This window comes from Artemia franciscana, chromosome 5, assembly GCF_032884065.1.
Source record: "Artemia franciscana chromosome 5, ASM3288406v1, whole genome shotgun sequence".
Classification (NCBI taxonomy): domain Eukaryota; kingdom Metazoa; phylum Arthropoda; class Branchiopoda; order Anostraca; family Artemiidae; genus Artemia; species Artemia franciscana.
In genome coordinates, this window is record NC_088867.1 from 19829438 (window position 1) to 19851907 (window position 22470).

Below are 22470 nucleotides of genomic sequence, written 5' to 3' on the forward strand. Positions count from 1 at the left end.
CAGTACTAAATAAAATTACTCGAAAGATGTAAATTTATTATATAAGCAAAGTCAAATGTTGCAAGTTTTCAGGATAAGCTGACTACTTACTCACAAAGTTTACATTACTTGCGCTGAAGCAATGATACAACAGCTTCAATGGGTCTGCAGTAGAATCTCATAATGTATACAAACACATTAAACTTGCTTCCAACTCTCTAGCTAGGATTGTCTCGTCATGGTAGAGTACATTCCAAATTGGTTAGGTATTTATTGCTTACTAGCTGTTGGGGTGGCGCTTCGCGCCACCCCAACACCTAGTTGGTGGGGCGCTTCGCGCCCCCCCACCCCCCAAGCCCCCCCGCGCGCGTAAGTCGTTACGCGCCATTGTAGTTGTGTCCCTGTGTCCCACCTGTGAATAGAGATAGATATAAATATATGTTTTTAACTACGTAAAACATGCGAATATACAACATTCTTCGCTGTCCCATTGTCTGTGCATATAAATAGATTGTCAGGTTTACTGACTCTTGAACATGCAACATATAATTGTCCATGGGAAAAACAATCCGTATTCAGATCTATACCTAATTATTCTAATGATGTGTCCCTGTGTCCCGGTCGTCATTTATATTCCCTGTGTCCCGGTCGTCTTTTGTGTACCGGTGTCCCGGTCTGTAATTTCTATTCGAACAATCCCTGTGTCCCGGTCGTCATTTATATATCCCGCCTGTGCCCCCAGCGTCCCCGTTGTAGTTGTGTCCCTATGTCCCGGTCGTCATTTATATTCCCTGTGTCCCGGTCGTGATTTGTGTCCGGGTGTCCCAGTCTGTAATTTCTCTTTGAGGTTCCCGGTCGTCACTTATATTCCCTCTGTCTCGGTCGTCATTTGTGTCCCGGTCTGTAATTTCTCTTTGAGTGTTTTTTCTTTTTAGTTTTTTACCTTTTTTTCAGTTTTCTTTTTCTTCTTTATTTTTCAGCGTCACTATGAAGTACATATCGACGAACCTTTGTTTTTTTTTTAACTTAAATCTGGTAGGCATTGATGACCTTATCCAAGTCAAAATCCCAAACCCAATCATCATCGCTATCATTTTCAGTTTTGATATGTTTTGACTCTCGCTGTCCAGGTGGATTTTCATCTAACTGCGCGGTTTTGCGTTCTTTAGCCGCAAGCCTGTTTTCTTGCTGTTCTTGTGATTCCCCGGCACGCTTTCTTTTCTTACTTTCTCTATCAGCTGCAAGCCTGTTTTCTTGCTGTTCTTGTGATTCCTCGGAACGCTTTCTTTTCTTACTTTCTCTATCAGCAGCAAGTTTTTTGGCATAAACTCTTTGAGCAGCTTCCTCGGCTGTTGCCATTGTAGGTTCTTCAGTCATTTTACAATTAAAAATTTTTCCGTGAACAAATGTCTTAAATACCGTTAATGACGTCACCGTCATAGCAAAAATGACGACAACTAACTTCATGACGTCAGTCGACACAGAAACATGACGTCACCTGACAGACAGACAACTTATTTTTATATATATAGATATGCCTGATGGAATGGACAGATTGTTTGTATAGAGCCGTCTAGCAAATAGAAAGCCCAACTTGAGCTTGGGATACCCACCAAAAATAAGAAAAATGTAAGCAATGTAAAAGTGTTGTAATTTATAATTAGATTCCTAAATACAGGATTCAAGGATACCTTTCCTGTATAGAGCCTCATAATTCAAATAGTCTCCAAAAATCTTTAGACTGGATAGACCAAAAGAAAACTACCTGAAGCGAGCAGTCCAATGGAACGTTTTACTATGCCTGGACAGTTGCCATGCATAATTGTGTAGAAATAAAAATCCATGGTGTATCAATCTAGAGGTACCTTCAGTTATAAAAAACACAAATTAATGGACAAAATATGATTATGATAATTCTGGTCTTATTCGACACTTAAAGTCTCTAGTGCTTGAGCGTAATTAAATCATAGTTAAGCCTTATAATTCAAAGCTTGTAAATGTATAAATCTACAAAAAAATGTCATTCACTGTTATTTCAAGGCACACATTCTTAGCGTTAAAAGATCCCAAAAAGCTTCTTCTTCTTCTTCTTTTTCTTTTTTTTCTTCTCCATCTTTTCTCCGTCATCACCTGATTCAGAGCTGCTAGAGCTACTTGAACTTGAACTGCTTGATGTATCAGATTCAGCCGTTTCTTGTTTTTCCTCTAGAGGTTCCGGCTCTTGCGTAGGTTCTGGAACAGGCTCGGGTTCATGCTCCCAAAGAACGGTACGAATGGCTTCATACATTGCACGTAACCATAAAGATACCGCAATAGCACCAGCATCTGGTTGTGCATAGCCTTCTTGGCTCACATAACTAGCTCTTCCTGCCCTTTATGGGGAAAAAAATTATTAATTTTGAATAATCTTTGTTTAAGTCATATTTAAATCTATTATTTTTTTAAAGTTCGGAGTTCTAAGTATTTCTTAAAACCTCGCCAAACGTTTTATATCTCTATATAGTGGAAGATAATTATTAGTAAAATCCGACTCTTAGATTCCTAGCAAATTCCTAGTAGGAGGTTTTCTGTCACGTTGCTCGTGGCTCATTGGCATAGAACACGTTCGTATAGGCTAATGTATATACTATTTTATGTGTATTGGAATGATTTGGAAGCAAAAGATAATTTTACGCGTTTGAATGGAGTCTCTTTCAACATGTCACTTTAATAACGTCCTCCTAAAAGCCCAATAGCTTCGTCAATTTTCTGTAGTTTCTTTCAAAAACTAAATATTGCAAGATGGTGTTTTTTTTGCGCACTTTTTTACTGATTTTTTATTAAGTTTTTATTAACCTGAATCTGCAAATATAAAGGATCAGTTTCTATTACAAAGAAGCTTTAAATCTGACGGAGAAAACAATAGGAAGGGTGATTAGCCTAGGCGTAATAGCTATTTGAATCTACGAAAAGTCGATGTTCTTCATGCTTACTAAAGTTTTGTTTAAGAAAATCTGGGTCAAAATGCCGTTTTATCCCTATATTAAATAAAAAAAACTAATTTTTTTAGCTGAAAGTAAGGAGCGACATTAAAACTTAAAACGAACAGAAATTACTCCGTATATAAAATGGTTTGTCCCCTCCGCAATCCCTCGCTCTTTACGCTAAAGCTTTTAATTGTTTTAAAAAGCAGAATTGTGGCAAAGAGTCAAGTTTTTAATTGTTTTAAAAAGTAGAATTGTGACAAAGAATCAAACTTTAGCGTAAAGAGCGAGGGATTGCGGAGGGGACAAACCATTTTATATACGGAGTAATTTCTGTTCGTTTTAAGTTTTAATGTCGCTCCTTACTTTCAGCTAAAAAAATTAGTTTTTTTTATTTAATTTCTGAACGTTTTTGAATTAATGCATGTTTGGTTTTGGCTCTCCGCACATAAATTATTAAAATGAAATTTGTATATTAATTCTTTTTTTGGCTAAATGGCTTTCTCTTAGTTTTGATCAGACGATTTTGAGAAATAAGGGGTGGAGAAGGAGGCCTAGTTGCCCTCCAATTTTTCGGTTGCTTAAAAAGGCAACTAGAACTTTTAATTTTTAACGAACGTTTTTATTAGTAAAAATTATACGTAACTTAAAAATTAGCAACTTACGTAACAAACTTTTATTTTTATTATGTATACAAGGGGGCTTGTCTCCTCGTTATTACCTCGCTCTTTGCACTAAATCTTAAGTTTTGTCCCAATTCTTTAAGAATGACCCCTGAATCAGAAAGGCCGTAGAATAAATAGTTGAAATTACCAAAAATACTTTAGCATAAAGAGCGAGGTATTTATCTCCTCCTAAATACCTCGCTCTTTATGCTAAAGTATTTTTAGAACCCCTCATATGCGTTATAATCTCTGTTCGTTTTAAGTTTCAATGCTACTCCTTCCTTTCATTTGAAAAAACGTTTTCATGTTTATTTTTCATTGTTTTCTTATAGTAATGCTAGAAAATCATGCGCCTTTTTCCTTGAATTTTTCTTCCCCCATGACAGATTCCTCCAAGGAAAGATCCTCCAACATAGCCCCCTCCCCCCAGCCCCACCCCCAAAACAAAATAAAATACCCCTGAAAACGTCTGTACACTTCCCAATAACCATTACTATATGTAAACACTGGTCAAAGTTTGTAACTTGCAGCCCCTCCCCCAGGGATTGTGGGGGAGTAAATCATCCCCAAATACATAGTTATTTTGGTTTTCGACTATGCTGAACAAAATGGCTATCTCAAAATTTTGATCCGTTGACATTGGGGAAAAATGAGCGTGGGAGGGGGCCTAGATGCCCTCCAGTTTTTTTGGTCACTCTAAAAAGGGCACTAGAACATTTCATTTCTGTTAAAATGAGCCCTCTTGCGACATTCTAGGACCACTTTGTCGATACGATGACCCCTGGGAAAAAAAAAAAAAAAAATAAATAAAAAAAAATAAATAAATAAACACGCACCCGTGATTTGTCTTCTGGCAAAAAATACAAAATTCCACATTTTTGTAGATAGGAGCTTGAAACTTCTACAGTAGGGTTCTCTGATACGCTGAATCTGATGGTGTGATTTTCGTTAAGATTATATGACTTTTAGGAGATGTGTCCCCCTATTTTCTAAAATAAGGCAAATTTTCTCAGGCTCGTAACTTTTGATGGGTAAGACTAAACTTGATGAAACTTATATATTTAAAATCAGCATTAAAATGCGATTCTTTTGGTGTAGCTATTGATATCAACATTCAATTTTTTAGAGTTTTGGTTACTATTGAGCCGGGTCGCTCCTTACTACAGTTCGTTACCTCGAACTGTTTGATCGTCATATACCTTTTTATTCAACCATCAAAATATTAAGAATTTGACCAACCATATTGGTTGGTCAAATTCTAAATGTAAAAGTCATACCTCACTTGTGAATTGTCCAAACAAAGAAGCCCCTCTCACACTTTCAATCCATTCCAGAAGAGTTAAAATTAGGTTTTTAAGCTTTCTGCAGGCACATCTCTCTGATCAAGGATTTAAACAAGAAAAAACTTAAACAGGAAAAAAAAAAATCTAAAACTGCGGTGTTACGTTGAACCCCACGGAATCATTTTGGCATATAATATTCATTTGGGCTTATAGTATATAAAAATAATCTTACTCATTTTATTGGAGGCACTGAAGCATTTTTTGTCCCAATCATGGGTGGTTTTGCAAACCCCTCTGAAGTGGGTACGGCTGACGGGCTTCGTTACATTTTCACTGTTATGTGTTCATTAAATTTTCCTTTATTGAAAAGCCGCACCTATATTCAAAATGGACAACTACGAAATAAGGAATATTCTAATCGCTTACAGTAGATCACTATTAATACACTCGTCGAAAGTTCTGACCTCTTGAAATAAGCCTTGTCAGCTTAGGACGGCATCTGAAGAACAACAATATCTGACTTATGAAGCTTGCAAGATTACTAACAAAATATTACCTATTTCAAATAGGTGTGATTGATGGTTTTATTCAAATGCCCATTCGAGAGACTGGCTTTTCATCCATCCTAAGAGCTTTAGGTTTTCACAATTTTTTCATCATTTTGTATACCTCATCAAATCATGTGCCTTTCTCTTGCGTATTTTTTATTTCGCCCCCCCCCCTTTCTCGCCATCTCGAAAAAATCCTTGTGTACTTTTCTGTCGGGATTTGAAATTTCAAAAGATGGGGATTTATTCTTATGATACTGTGCGTCTGGTAACAACGTAGGGTGGGGACCTTTGGTCTCATTGAAGTATGAGATCTTCTTATTTCTTATATTTTCCATATAGTATACATATTTTTGGATTTTGTTTTTCCGAATCCGGTAATAGATGTTTGAACCATCCAGCCAAATCAATAACACCTAAAAATTTATTGTTAAACTTTTTATCCCATTGCTCTTGTGTGAGAGCGTTAATATTGAAGGACTGAGAAAAAAGGGTCGCTTTAACCGCCCCCCCCCCCTTCACAGTCTGTGCAGGTAAGCATATGATATAATATTTATCTCAAAGAAGTCGTCGCGTCTTTGCACCAAGCAAAATAATAAATAAGTCAACATAAATAGATATACGTAAACTATCATATAACACTCTAAAATTATCCGCATCCTCCATACATATCCTTAGGAATTCCCTCGGCCGCCAAATGACATCATGTAAATGTGATTTTTTATAATCCCAATAAAAAATATTTCTGCAATATGAGGGACGCCATTCTTTAATTAGCATCTATATTACACGCTTGGTCCAAAAATATTGTACCATATGAGGCGATACGAGAAATCAAATGATGCGATATTTATTACAGAAAAAAGTCGCTGCGTCATTGCACCAATGAGAATAATAAAAAAATAGGCCAAAAGGGTCTCTCGTGAGAAGCTCAAAAATTTTCCCATAAAAATGCACCGTTTAATGCTTCAAGCAACCCTCCTCCCCCTACAAAGATCCACTGACCTCCCCAGTTTCCCAAGAGTTGGTGCACAATAATGCAGAACTATATAACGTTAATAATAACGCGTGTAAGTTGTACATAATGACCATTCTTTCAATACGTGTTGTTTATTTGTTCGGGACGAATGCGACACCATGTGGCAGTATGACCTCTGAAACTGGGAGGATATTTAGATAGCTTTTCGATCGTTCTAAGCCTATTAACTGTCGCAGAATTGTCGCTTGATAGCATGTTGGTCCTAGTCGGGCCATAGTTTCGGTTTTACGGCATAAAATGGCAGAAATCGGCACTTTCTTAAAAAGTGGACAGAGTTGTTTATTTTTTTTTAAATTGCGTTCGAAAAAAAAAACGCATCCGTTACCAAATTGCTCGAAAAAAATGTAAAATTTGTGTTTTTGTTAATAGAAACTTGAATTCTCTGCTGCGGGATTCTTAGAAACGCTGAATACGATAATGCGATTTACATCAAGATTGCACCTTTTTAGGGGGTTGATTTCCCCTTTTCTAAAATCACACACATTTTCTCAGGCTTGGAACTTTTTATTTGTAATTTTGAGTTCAATAAATTTTGAATATCTTAAATAAACGTAAATAGCAAATTCTTTCGATATATTTATTGTCGTCAAAATTTCCATTTTTAGACTTTCGGTTACAGTGGGCAACCTTTATCAACTAGTGCCTACTCTTTACCTACTATTAACACTATCGGTTACTCTTTAGTTCGTTACCAAAATCTGTTTAAAATAACAATGAGAGCCTTCACTTGTTTTTAAGCTTTTGACAATGTGTATTTTTCGGCATGTATTATCCAACCTATGGCGCAAATCCTTACTTTCTCAAATGCAGGCTATGCGTTTGACACAAACACAATAGATTTCCGAAATTTTTGATTTAGTCAAGCATAGTGCTTTCATCCCCTTCCCGATAAGATTTTCTTTTGTTAGAAGCATTATTGGAAATAGTTCTAGTTGTAAGAACCAATTGACCAAAATGCTTTTTCCCTCATTAGAATGTTTGGCCTCTTTTTGTAAAACCTTGAGAATCTTCATACGTTAATTGCCTCTTTTAAAATTGGGCAAATCTAAAATTAATTAATTTTGCATATATAGAATCAGTATAAATAGCAGATGCTTTTAATACAAACATCGTGATCAACCTTCATTTTTTTTGACTTGTGTTTCTATTGAAAAGGTTCGCTCTTTATTTACAGCTTGCTACAATAAGCTACTTGATCCAGGGCTCTCTTGAATGTGAGAAATACTGTCACCACTCCCCCGTCCATAAACCACCGTTTTGTATATTCAAATATATATATTTATGCAACAATGCTTCCGTCATCAATGAAAGAATTTTAGGTTCATCATTTTCGCACTTTTCAAGGAGATTTCTTCGAAAAAATCTTTTTTATACAAAGTGCCCCTCCCTCTTCTGTTGTAGTATGCATATGAAATTCATATTCATGTTATGAATATAGTCTTTTTTTTTGTTACACTTAAAAGATTTAGTTCTAAAAAATTCCTCAGAATGAAAGGAGACGACGGAGAAATTCCCCTCTCCCCTACTTCTCCATTTTATTTGAAAGTTCACTGAGGTTTGAAGACTTTGGCATGCATAATTATCTTTTGAGGCTTATAACACCTTTTCCCCTGCACAGAAAATCCTTCGACCCTTCTCCCAATATATCCGTAAACTTGGAACATCAATAGACAATACAACCTTTAGATAGTTCTAAAACGATTTGCGATCTAAAAATTTCCATGCGATGACATTTTAACCTTAAAATTACAAAAAAAGAGAAAAAAAATGCTTTTTTTGGGAAATATGCTGTATTTTTCTTTTAGGTTATTACAAATTATTGTAATGCATATACATATTATGCACTTTCCCAGAAAATGGGAGGGAGTAATTGCCCTCTCACATCCTTTCGAGTGCACTTGTCTAGAGGTTCATGAACCTGGAGGACTTCGTGACTGATCACTTCTTATTATACTTTTAATAGATATTTTGTTGATATTTTCCATGTAACAAAATGTATTACATATTTTTAGAGATTTGCTTGAGCTTTGTGCTTGTTAACAAACGCATTTTTATCATTTTGTGACGATATTTTCCTCCGGATGAAAGGTCATCGATAAACAAACTTTTGGCAACCATTTCAATATTGTGTCTGTACAAATGTTTATCATTTGACATACATCTGGAAATATTGACCATAAGAAAAGAGCAAAATTTTAATGGAATCACTAGACAAGAGTGCTTCTGCTTTGAAAATAAATAGGCTACTTGAGAGCTGGAAATCTTTTGGGCTTGGTTTCTTGCCCCCTTCCTTAAAAAATTCAAAGTTATGCTTGTCTCGCAACCCCCCCCCCACCCCAAGTAATTTTCTCCATCCGCGTCCATCTCGGTATAAATTCCTGCGTACTCGCTTGCAGTCAAGCGCTAGTTGAAATGGCGCGAGTACCTTGATAGGACAACACTGACCACGTTAGGCAAGATTTTTACGTTAAACCCGGTTTGGGTACAAAAATAAAGCCAGCATATAATAACAAATAAAAACCTTAAATAACGCTAGCCAAGACACAAAAAAAATAAAGGACATAATTTCAAAAGTTTAATACTTGCTCTGCTTTTGTATAGCAGCTTTCCTGTTATTTTGCTACACTCTTAAAATTACAATAATGCTTTCAAAATTTTGCGCGACTCAGGGTTAACGTCAAAATTTTGCGCGACTGAGGGTTAACGTCTAAATTTTGCAGAATCTAGCCTCTGTTCTTTTTTCCATCTCTATGCCAAATAACCCATTAAGAATGACGTTAGTTATCATCACTAACTTTCCATGCTTGCAGAGTTTTCGCGGTCCTGCAACTTATCTAAGCCGTTTATCGAAGCTGAGGATAATTACTCCTGCTTATCAGATCTGTAATTTAGGCACATTCAGGTATGCTAACATATTAGTCATGATTTCTTGACCCGTGTCATTTCCCATGCGTGTGAAAATGATTGTTCCTATAAATTGAAAATCACAGAGGAGATAGTTGAAACATGCGAATGAACAGAAAGTAAGAAGAGTCAGGATGATGACTTGTTGGGACAGCGGATGTAAAAAAAAATCCGGCTCCGACAGATGTAGTACCACATCAACTGATATAATTCTACTCTTGGTGAAGAATAAGGGAACTTGGAACCAGTATCATGGTTGCGGAATGCACCGCAAGCTAGCTAAGAACGATGTTCAGCCCATAGCAGCCGAAAAAAAAACGCTTCAAAAAATAACTGTCAGATGAGAAGAATCTCCATTTGAAGCTGATTGAGGGTTGGTTACGATAATTTCGGTTAATCTTAATGGTAAAAGTTCATTGCAAAAACAAATTTATGGGAATTTCGAAAATCAGCCTGAAATCTCTAAAAAATGGTGTAAGATTAAAAATGAAATGCACCATATGAAATACCCGTAGCCGAAAACCCCATGTGCAGGAATAACAGACCTCTATCTTGAGAACAGGGAAAATTACATTTTCGCATGGAAAGCAGTTATGCATTTCATTATTAATTTTTTTTCGTCGCTGCTACTGGGGCCCTAAAACATCATAGACAGATATTTAAGGACTAATTTGAAAGAGCATTTCTATATCTAGTGCCTTTTGCAAGCAAAGACGATCATATTGAAATAAAATGTAATTTTTAACAAAAACTGTATCTTCATATAGCGTACAAGATGGTAAACCATTTGTATTTTTTGACTAGATTATATAATATGCCTATCTCCTAAAAAGTTGCTTCTCTGGGATTTGATATCATATTTGAGTGACTCTGCTGCCGGGTTCTTTGGGGTTCATTCTTAACTTTGTTCCATCTGAAAAAAAGCCAAAAGCTTTTTCCTGTGCTTGATACATACACTAAATACCATTTAATGATGGTCAAACATTACATCAGCTAAAAAAGTAAAAACAAGACGTTAACCACTAACATTCAGGAGTGGAAAATCCTTGATTTTGGAAACGAAAACAATTAAACAATACAGAGCGAAAGATAGTTGTGGCAGGCCAAGTTGCAAAAATCATAATTCTTGAAGTGAAAAGAAAGAATTAAGCAAGAAACTGTTTTTACCTTGCAATCATATTCGTTGTTTCCTGGGCACCTGCTTCAGCAGCAGCTATTGCTTTTCCCAAACTCTCTAAAATTTGATTTGTATTACCGTCAAAGCCTTCTTCCAAAAATCTGTGCGATGCTGGACATAAAGCATCAAGCTAAACGGGAGAAAAACTATTTTTTTAGAGTAAGGAATGTGAAATTTGAAAAAGATAGAAGAGTTGATAAATTAGTAATTAAAAGTAGGATTATTCAAAAAATAGATTTAATACATTTATACCTGAAGGCATTGAAATATGTAAATAGAATTTACGGCCACTCAAGCTCAAAACATATGACAGCAAATGTGTCTTGGTATTTTTAGATTGACAATGAAATTTTCAGCACTAACCAGTACTCATCTGGGGTGGGGGTACTGTGACATTCACAGAGGGTAGTGGGGATCCGTGAACATGATTAGTAGATCTTAAAAAGAATATCTTGGATCAGGGAAGGAGCAGCAAACCCACCATGGCTTGAAATAAAAAAAATAAAAAAAAGAAATTAAACAGCCTCGAGGGATTGGATACCCTAGCCATTGCATGACCAGCCATTGCATGACCAGCCATTGGAAAATTCTTGAAAGATTGTACCAGTCACTATGAACGAGGTTTTGGGTAATTTCCGACAAATTAGCCTCAAGAAAACGACAGAAACATAATTTCCGTAAATTTCTGTACTTCTCGACTGAAAATATAATTTTCTTAATCAGTACATCCTACTTTAACAAAAACAAAACCTTACCACTTGCTTTGCTAGTATAATCGTAATTTTTGAATATAATCAATCGTACGCGTTAAGCAACGCCATGGCTCGGTAAAATGTTTCAAATTTATTAATGTCGAAGAGCCAGTTGCATATTTTTGAATTTTTATGGAAAATTATGGAACCTTTTAAGATTTTATTTGTTTAGTTTTTTCTTTCGTTCTATACCAGTTTATATTAATGAATGTATAAAAGTAAATAAAAAAACTGATTCCTAACCGTTTTCTTGTAAAATATAAGATTTTTGTATTACAAGAGTAAAACGAAACACAAATAATTTGAAAAGAAATAAAATAAAGGTAGACATGTTTAAAACTAAAAATTTGAAAAAGAATAAATAATAATTAGACACAACTAAAACTAGTGACAAAGGCCTATAGCTTTAGTTTAGATTCACAAGAGCAGATAAACACAGAAATAAAAAACAATTATAATTAGGCACAGGATGATAAATGCAAACCTCTTTTGTGGGTTCTCAGATATGGTGAATCTGATGGTGATTCACCATCTCATTAATATCGCTAGCCTTTTTGGGGGAGTTGCCCCATTTCTAGAAAATGGGGCAAACATTCTCATGCTTGTAGCTTTTGATAGGTAATATTAAACATAACGATTTTATATATTTGTAATCGGCATAAAAGTCCAGTTCTTTGGATGTATCGATTGCTATCGAAATTCCGTTTTTTAGAGTTTTGGTTAGTATCAGACCAAGTTACTCCTTAAACGTACTATTCGAAAATGAGAACGTTTAAAAACAGTAAGGCGGTGTTGCCAAAATAGTGTTATTCCCTTTTTTGAAACTGGTAAGAGAGGAATCCTTAGCGCTTCAGACCTAGCTTGATAAGAATCAGAACAACTAATACCATTTACAGTGAAGAATTCGGTAAAGACTTTTAAGTGAAAAACAACAGTAGTATCGGGTCTCAGTTGTGGTAAAAACTGTTCTACAGATCACCTGCATCGAATATATCTGTTTGGTAAGGTCTTCCTGTCGTAAGGTTTTACGGATTCTCGGAGCTTTAAGAGCAAACTCCTCCTTAAATTGAAGCTTAACATAAACTGGATAAGGGGTTACTAACTATAAATGCATATATCTTGGTTTAACTCACTAGCCTGGTCTGACTAACCCGGTCTAAGCTGGGTGTCGAAAAATATTCCAAAAACTTGAAACTGAGAGCATCAGCTCCGTGCAAAACAAACAAACAAAAAAAAACTTGATTGTGACTGAAGCAAGAAAGTATTAGATGCCTAACACTGGCCGATCCAGGGGGCGGGGTGACGCCGGGCCCTCCCAATATTTTTCAGGCACCTTCATTCCTTGTTTTTTCCTGTTTTTAACTCTTTTTTAATAAATTTGTCAATTCGGTCAATTATTGGCGCCCTTGTCACATTGCCCCTCTCCCCCCAAAATTTTACTTATTGGTGCCCTTGTCACATTAACCCCTCCCCCCAATAATTTACTCTAGATCTGCCCCTGATGCCAAAAATGAAGCTTCCAGGCATAGACGGCTAATCTTCATCAATTATCTTTTTCGTTGATACTAAAAGTTAAATGCGCAAAATTAACTACAGGCCATGACAGAACTTCAACATTGTTACAGTGAGCGTCCACTGATTTTAGGAAAGCCTCATTCCCCTTAATTCATCATTTACTGTGTTTCATGGTTTTGGTGGTAATCTAGTAAAGCTAGATAGTAAATCTAGCTGCAATATAGTAAAGACCTAATCATGACCACAGTTATCCAAAATTTAAAAAAGTCGTTTTAATAAAAACTGGCTACTGGAAAAAAATTGCCATTTGCAGCTGATTCAGGAATGATTAGTTCATTAGTTCTGGATAGAACTATTATCAAGATTAGTTTTAATAGTAAAATATTCTTTCGAAAACAAATTTATTGGAATTTCGAAAAATTATTTTGTTTTTGTTTCAATCATGACTGCTCCTCCCTGCCTGCTATTAAGTAAAAACCTCTTAAAATATACCTAGTGCATTAAAATTCAGAGAGCTATAGGAAGCATAATAACGCAATTTTTGAAAAAAACGTACGTTAGTTATACCCTCTTGTTTTTGTGACCAAATATATGATGTATACCCCTATACTCATATGAATTATCTACACCTAAATAGTAGATCTTACAGATACGACACCAAACTTATTTTAACGTCATACAAAAGAAAGATTATTTTCGTGGACAGACCTAAAGATATAATATTCTAATTAGTCTTAAAAGGAAGGGAATATGATTTTGTCTGAATACCATAGTACGATCTCCTGGTTTAGCACCGCCATAATCAATTATTTCTTTAATCCCTTCTTTCCAAGCGAGAGCCCAACATTTAGCCCAATTAACATCTGTCTCAGAGGTGTCGAACCATTCCGCGGCAGCAGTAAAGAATATGGCATACAACCCACCTGAAATTTAGAAATAAGAAATTAACTCTTTCGTAAAAAATATGGCATACAACCTATCTAAGACTTGCAAAAAAAAAACGTCACCATTAGGAACATGGTCTGCAATTTACCTCAAATTTGGAAAGAAAAAAAAATCATAAAAATAAATTACCATTAAAAACTGGGGTATCCATTTTCATTAAATCGGGCTGAGTTGTAATAATCAATTGGTTTATTTGCTTATTTGACGGGTTAAATTATGAGAAATAATGAAACAGCAACTGACAAAAACGTTTTCATCTTGTGGACCATTGCGATAGTGTTAGCATCAAATGATTTGTACTTAATGCTAACAATTCTTTTGTTCATAAAATTAATGTCAACACATGTTTACATCTACTCAAAACAACAACCAGCCGTAGCATTGCTTATATGTGACGAATGCAAAAAATAAAATCGATACTTTAGAATACTTCAGAATTTCGAACAACTTAGAACATATACATTATAATTTCTAGATATTTATTAGATTTTCAAATCTACTCGTACAATTTGTCCGTACTTGAAGCCAAAGAAAGGCAAATTTGTCAATCTGTTGAGGATTTTGTTTCCTAGATGATTAGAACGTTTAACACGGCATCTAAAGCTTAGATTTCTGAAGATCCTTTTATGATTTTGAAAATTCACTGCTTTATTATATTTAATGGGGGTTAGGCGAACCTTCCTCCCTCCCCGTCCACTTTATGCTGTTCCAATTAAACTAAAAAAGGCAGGAGGCCAATTTGGTCAATTTGATTTTTTGTCAAATCAATGAATTTCAAGAAGCAAGGTATTTTGGCAATCGAAACTAATTCAGTTTGATAAATGTAAATTTTGTTTTACTTCCAAAAACTCTTTGACGTCAGAAAAAAAAAGGAAGGATTATTTTGGACCCTCAAAGTCCTCAAATAGGAAAAGTGAGTACAGTGCAAATCACTACATTAACTCATTATCTATAGCTAGTCCGTCAAGGTTTTGATAAGCTTGCAATTTAGCATACAAAAATGAACATATTGAGTTTGTATTTCTATCTAGGCCGTCAGCAAATCCGTTACTGATTTTGTTTCTTTGCCATGCAAATTCGGTCGAAATATTCCAAAGCTTTCGAATTATAAAAAAGACGACAAACAGAAAAAAAATGACGTGGATGTCTTGACTATGTGGTAATAACTTTTTCCAAAAAGGAAAGCTCTTTTTCTATGAAACGATTTTGATAGGCTACCAAAAGTTTTTTTTCTAAAGCAAGCAAAAAGCCTCAATTTACTGCTGAATTTGACACGAAAATCTGCTGTTGAAGAAACTAAATGAAGATACTAGTCAAACGTAGGACAAATGAATATGAAGGCCTATAATGTCACTAGGTCATCGGGCCTGCGTGGTGAACAATGCGTCTACTCCCCCTCTCCCACTCTAGCTCATTTTTAGAAAAAACTGCAAAAAAAAATTGCAATTCGTTATTATAAAAAATAATATTGCTATAACGAGTAAGATAAAAAGATAGTTTACCAGTGGTTCCTGGAACTCGACTTTCTACCGCATGACCAAGCTGGAGAAGCAACGTGTATGGATATTCAAAATTCAGTTCTCCAATTAACTCTTCAATAGCTAAAACAAAAATCAATATGCTCAATCTTTCTTTCTGTATTTTATAATAGGATTTATATGTTTCGATTATCATCAAATACATATAACACTCAAACAGGTAGTAAACAAAAAGGATGCACGGATATTCTACCGAAGGCGTTTGGGATTCTAAGAAATACAAATCATATTATAATTTTTTTTTTTTATTTAAAAATCTTGTTTGGAATATTTTTAGATTTCGAGAAGAGATTGTAGGAGTTGAAAGGTGGAGCAAAAAAAAAGGAAAAAGGCCATAATCAATTTTCGAGCCAACCCACGCTGATGGTGGCAGGCATTTCCTAACTAGTTTAAAAGAAAGGATTATCGATTGCATTTCCTAATTCATAGTAAATATGTTTTTTTTTCTTTTAAATTTTTCTTTTTGGCCTTTTTTTAATTCGGTGAATATATTCAAAAATTCTTTTTTTTAGCAGATTGATCCTGGGATATGTAATTTTTGGTTGTTCTTAAGGCAATTCGTCGTTCAAAAGGTCTATTTTCAAAATTATTAGATCACTAACAAAGTTTGAAAGTTGGAATTTTTAAGCTAATTAAGGTGGAAGAAAGAATGGGAGAAGAGTTAGGGAAGTTGTTATAAGTAGTTCCTATTTGGTGAGTAATTTTATTTGCCTTCTCATTTTGTTTTGCTTGTGATTTTAGAATCTAAATCCAACGCATATTATCTGTCCATCTTACATTTTCTTAAATGGAATAAATATATGGAATTTACTTACTAGCCAAATTACTATTTCAAGGAATAAAGTTGATCGAGCCGTGAATTACTTTTGCGTAGGCTTATTGCGTTGAACTTTTTTCTTTAATTAAGATGCCAATATATTAATTAGAAAATAATCAAATATTAGAAAGACCTTTCTCATTAAAAAGCACATTATTGCCATTTTTAAATTCTTAGCATTTCCAGGTCTGGCTTAACATATGAATGTGTTAACACAAGCGTAAGTAGAAAAAGAGTGGAGAATGGGTCTAAGTATGAGTCCTTCAGGCAGCAAAATGTGGATAAGTATTTAAAAATAAATATTTTTTGACCTATCAATATTTCATTTTCCTTAGTCAACCCTTCCTCCCTCCTTTCCAAATTCTCGGTACGGGCCTTATCTACTTTTCAATTTTTGAAAAACATCTAACAAGCCAATTTAGTTTTCAAAGCAGCTGGACATTTTGGTATCGAATAGATTCATGTTTTGGAGATTTAGAAGTATTTATTTATTTTATACTTTTGAGGTCAAGGATTTCTACAGTCGAAACACTTGTTGTAGTTCTAATTAATAGAGGGGTGGATAACTTGGATGATTTGATGTACTTGATGCTTAGGGACAATCATTCGTGACATTTATACTTATCCACCAGAGTGTTAGTTTATGCGGCATTATGGGAGAAAAATCATTTTCCGGGAAATCATGTTTGCATGATGATACCGAGATTTGGGTATCGGCTAGGTTCAGATTTTGCCGATTTTAAAAGTATTTCACTTATTTTATGCTCTAGATTCAAGTTTTAGCTAAGTCTTATTTCTGATTATCCTTTATTTTATTTTCTTAAGCAGTAACAGGCATTTGGAAACAATTGTTAGTTTTATAACTGCTATTTACATTACTTTTTTTCGATTTTTCAATTTACTTTTACCCCAATGCTTTTTAGGATGCATTAGCATTTGATTTCCAAAAAGTCACTAAAAATACCATTTGCAGCGTTGACTAGCGTAGTTCCGCAGTCACCATCACCAACACCAGTGTCAAGTGTGTTGAGCAGCTCTTCGTTATGACGCAGAGCAAGAAGCGCAGCACTCAGACCCTCTCTGGCTGCGATCTGACCCCTCTCACTAAGCTGCAGGCCTTTTCCCTGTAAAAGAAAGGAGAGGTTGAAGCAGTCCGGGATTCGTGTCATAAACGAAATTTTAGATACTTTCAATATCTGTTCGTTATGCTAGCAAAATACATAGACCATAAAAAAAATAATAACTATAATTTTTGTGAGAGTGATTTCCAGAAACTTTGGACGAAAAGTCTATTATTTCGTCGTCCATAGCCCCTTCACTTATATTTACCAATACTTTAGTTTTTAGCATTAGTTGTGTTGGCCCATACATGTGTGAATGTTAACTTATTAACTATAATTGCAATTATTTATCTTCAGAAATAATAAAAAAATATTATTACCATTCTTTTTTTTTTAAATACGGTTCTCCGTGATGAGATGTCCTCTTCAACGATTTATAATTTTTGTGAGTTATTTTAAAATAATATTGATTTTAATCTTTTTTAATTATTATACTACTAAACGAATTACTGTTTTTTTAAGTACGCTAGAATATTATGTGAAAATTCTTTGGTACGACAACTAGTCATAATAATAAAAAAGAGTAGAAAATAAAAAGAAAAACAACATAGACCTATCATCAATAAGTATACGCATTTTTGTTTTGCTTTAATTCCAAGAATCTTCTGTCATATATATATATATATATATATATATATATATATATATATATATATATATATATATATATATATATATATATATATATATATATATATATATATATATATATATATATATATATATATAAATCATTCTTTCCAACGGAAACTAATAATAAAAATTATAACGACAATCAAGATTTTGGAGCTTACATAAATTTTAGATCAGAAATATAGCTTCTTTACAAGAGAATCAGAAATAAAAAGACCCTAAGTGGACTAAAAAACTTATATCATGTCGGGTAGAAATAACTATAGTCAATTCAACACTGAATATCATCCCTAAAAAATTTTGCAGTTATCCTTGTATATATTAGAATAAGCCATCAACTCATTTAATATTACACCAATGTGATATTAGAAATCCTAAGGCAATGAAAAGAATAGATTCAGACAGTAACATACCATATTTTCGTCTGTTATTAATACCAATACCTCGAAACCTCATTTTCAAAAGCCCATGGCTACCAAAATACCAAAATTCTCAGGATCTCTTACGAAGCGTAATCTGATCTGGAAGCTATACAAACTTAACTCTTTAAGCATATTCGGAAATCTTACAAAAAACATAACAGAGTGGCGGGGCAGAACTACCCAACCTTTGACACGTGGTCCCTCAACCTTGGGACTCAGAAATACAGATGTAGACTATGTTTTATTGAAAATAATGTCATTTTTTAATAGTACGTTATTAGGTGCATAAAATATAAAAGGATAAAGATTCTCCAAAGCCACAGACGAATTATAGCGTCAACAGGTTTGTGTCGACTTACAGGTTAGTGATTTCAGTTGCTGGGTCTTTGCAGCAAGCCTGTCACCCAACCGTACGGCAGCGGAAATCAAACCCCGGGCCCCTTGTTAAACAGAGCATCAATCCACTGTACTACCAGAGGTTTATTACATGTATGCTTATTTAATACTCTGATTCGTATTCAGCTCTGGGGGAGGGGGAAAGCATATTGATGGCCTGTTTACATGTTAATGACAAAGAAAGCGTGTTAATAACATGCATGTCAAAGCACGTTAATGACTTTCTTCTTTTTACATCATAATTATTTTGTTTTTAACCAACATCATATAATTTTTATCAATATAATTATATAATTTTATCAATATTTTATCAATATAATTTTATCAAATAATTTTATCAATATTGACATATTATGTTTGATTGAGATAATGTAGATGACAATGTAAAAGGAGGACAGCTAGAAAACAGTCTGCGAAGTAGCACAACATGTATCAGAAAAGAAATTTAGAAAAGCAGCTTGGACCAGGAGCTAATCTCCAGCGTCATTTTCAACTTTGTAATAACAGCATTTTAAAAACTCATCTACCACGCTCTAAGTTTCTGATGCTTCATTGTTTTTGATTGTTTAACTGCTTTTTCTAACTCTTCATCGCAAAAGACCAGTAATGTAGATGACAATGTAAAAGGAGGACAGCTAGAAAACAGTTTGCGAATTAAATATATATTTATTTAATAAAAAATTAAATAATATATATAATTTAAACAACACTTTCGCGCTGTAGAAAACCTATGAGGGTTTGTTGTCGCGCGAAAGTCCACGTAACTACTTACCCATTAACTCGACTATTTATTTTGACAGATCTTGTCAAACAGTTCGTGGTAACGAACTGTAGTAAAGAGCGACCCGGCTCAATAGTAACCAAAACTCTAAAAAATGGAATTTTGATACCAATAGCTACATCAAAAGAATCGCATTTTAATGCTGGTTTTAAATATATAAGTTCCATCAAGTTTAGTCTTACCCATCAAAAGTTACGAGCCTGAGAAAATTTGCGTTATTTTAGAAAATAGGGGGAAACGCCCCCTAAAAGTCATAGAATCTTAACGAAAATCACACCATCAGATTCAGCGTATCAGAGAACCCTACTGTAGCAGTTTCGAGCTCCTATCTACAAAAATGTGGAATTTTGCATTTTTTGCCAGAAGGCAGATCACGGATGCGTGTTTATTTGTTTTTTTTTTTTTTTTTTTTTTTTTTTTTTCCCAGGGGTGATCGTATCGACCCAGTTGTCCTAGAATGTTGCAAGAGGGCTCATTCTAACGGAAATGAAAAGTTCTAGTGCCCTTTTTAAGTGACCAAAAAAATTGGAGGGCACCTAGGCCCCCTCCCATGCTAATTATTTTCCCAAAGTCAACGGATCAAAATTCTGAGATAGCCATTTTATTCAGCGTAGTCGAAAAACCTTATAACTATGTCTTTGGGGACGACTTACTCCCCCACAGTCCCCGTGGGAGGGGCAACAAGTTACAAACTTTGACCTGTGCTTACATATAGTAATGGTTATTGGGAAGTATACAGGCGTTTTCAGGAGGATTTTTTTGGTTTGGGGGAGGGGTTGAGAAGAGGGGGATATGCTGGGGGAACTTTCCTTCGAGAATTTGTAATGGGAGAAGAAAATTTCCATGAAGGGAGAGCAGGATTTACTAGCATTATTTAAAAAAAAACAATTAAAAAATAAAAGTGAAAAAGCTTTTTCAGCTGGAAGTAAGGAACAGCAATAAAACTTAAAACAAACAGAAATTATTACCCATATGAGGGGCTCGCCTCCTTCTAATACCTCACTCTTTACGCTAAAGTATTTTCGGTAATTTCAACTACTTATTCTACGGCTTTTGTGATTCAGGGGGTCATTCTTAATGAATTGGGATACAATTTAAGCTTTAGTGTAAAGAGCGAGGTACTGACGATGGGGCGAATCCCCTCATATATGTAATAAAACATGAGAATACAAAAGTTCTTTACGTAAGCTAATTTATAAGTTACGTAAATCTTTTACCAATAAAAAGATTCGTAAAAAATTAAAAGTTCTAGTTGCCTTTTTAATTAACCAAAAAATCGGGGGGCAACTAGGCTTCGTCCCCCGCTCTTTTTTTCTCAAAATCATTCGATCAAAATTATGAGAAAGCCATTGAGCCAAAAAAAAAAATATGCAAATTTCGTTTTGATTATTCCTCTGCGGAGAGCCAAAATCAAAACATGCATTGATTCAAAAACGTTCAGAAATTAAATAAAAAAACAAGTTTTTTCAACTGAAAGTAAGGAGTGACATCAAAACTTAAAACGCACAGAAATTACTTCGTATATGAAAGAGGCTGCTTCCTCATCAACGCCCCGCTCTTTACGCTAAAGTTTTTTACTGTTTTAGAAAGAAGAATTGAGAGAAAGGGTCAAACTTTAGCGTAAAGAGCGGGGCGTTGATGAGGAAGCAGCCTCTTTCATATACGAAGTAATTTCTGTGCGTTTTAAGTTTTGATGTCACTCCTTACTTTCAGTTGAAAAAACTTGTTTTTTTTATTTAATTTTTAACATGATTGGCATAGACATTTGGCATAGGCACTTTTCATACCTCAGCGACAAAGGCCCTATTTTTCGCATATATAAATGTCTATAAAAAAAAATCTCAAATTTAACAATTTTAACAATATATTGGAATATATTCTAGGCCATAGTATAAGCGAGCTAAATTATTATCATTATACTTCTAGCCTAAATTGTCTAAGCTCATATAATGGATATTTTATGTGTCTTTGCTTGTCCGGCCAATTTATCTTGCTTTTTTTCCTGGCGCTTGTGAATTTAATCAAAGAGACAAGATCAGTCCTTTAGCAAGTACCTGTGGAAATGTTTGCTTTTGCAACCAGGTTTCAGTTATAGAAATATTTTCCAAATCAAGGTCTGTTTCTTGTTATTTTGTTTTTAGATTAAAATGTTTCATTTCTATAGCAGATACTATACAAAATATGGAAGCGGGTTGCTCCAGCGTTTATATTCTAATGATTTGTTCCAGGTTAAAAACTAGGTTAGCAACACTCGACTGCAAAAAAAGTAATACCAAACCACCGCACTGAAAAAAGTTTCCCGAAAATACAAAATTTTCCGCCCGCCCTAATGTGTTTCTCAGCCCGCATCTACCTTGTCACCTATTCAATGCATTCCTTAAATATATGAAAAACCTTTTGTCTACATCACTAAAACATTGATAAAGCGTCCCAATAGGTCCCCTCTTTTTATTACCTGTACTAGTTCCCTTACTTTCCTCTCCTTTGGTGTTTCTGTTGACCATTCAAATGACGGTGCTACCCAACAGTCAATGAATCCATTATTCATTCTGTCCGTTTATAGCATTCACTAGCCAGTTTTATTTAAATTTTATTTTTAAACCACTACATTTTGATGTTATTAGTCTGTTTCTTTTTTGGTTTTTATTACTCCAAAATACAAATTTGCCTAAACTTGTTTTGTGATAATTTAATTTTAAAATATATATTTTATCTTATATCTAGAATTATTGGCCTGTTTCTTATTTTTTTTTTTTACTGTAAAATATAAATTCGTCTCATCTTGGTTTATGATAATTTGATTTTAAAATAAATATTTTATCTTATATCTAGAATTATTGGTCTGTTTCTTGTTGTTTTTTTACTCTAAAATATAAATTTGTCTCATCTTGGTTTGTAATAATTTGATTTTAAAATAAATATTTTATATTGGTAACATTAGGCAAATTATTGGACCTATGGAGGTCTAGTGTTTATTTTATGCCTTACGACG

At 34.4% G+C, this 22470-nt stretch overlaps 1 protein-coding gene across 1 annotated transcript in view; it reads right to left on the bottom strand.

The window, feature by feature from the left end:
* Window positions 1–1943: 1943 nt before the first annotated feature.
* LOC136027072 (triokinase/FMN cyclase-like) overlaps window positions 1944–22470 on the bottom strand; it is a 45981-nt gene continuing 25454 nt past the window's right edge. The window contains exons 6-10 of the mRNA XM_065704008.1: window positions 17090–17249; window positions 15273–15371; window positions 13594–13748; window positions 10549–10688; window positions 1944–2351 (exon numbers count right to left, since the gene is read on the bottom strand). Of these exons, the coding sequence (XP_065560080.1) occupies window positions 2036–2351; window positions 10549–10688; window positions 13594–13748; window positions 15273–15371; window positions 17090–17249 (870 nt within the window). The 3' untranslated portion in view covers window positions 1944–2035. The remainder of the gene's footprint in view (window positions 2352–10548; window positions 10689–13593; window positions 13749–15272; window positions 15372–17089; window positions 17250–22470) is intronic.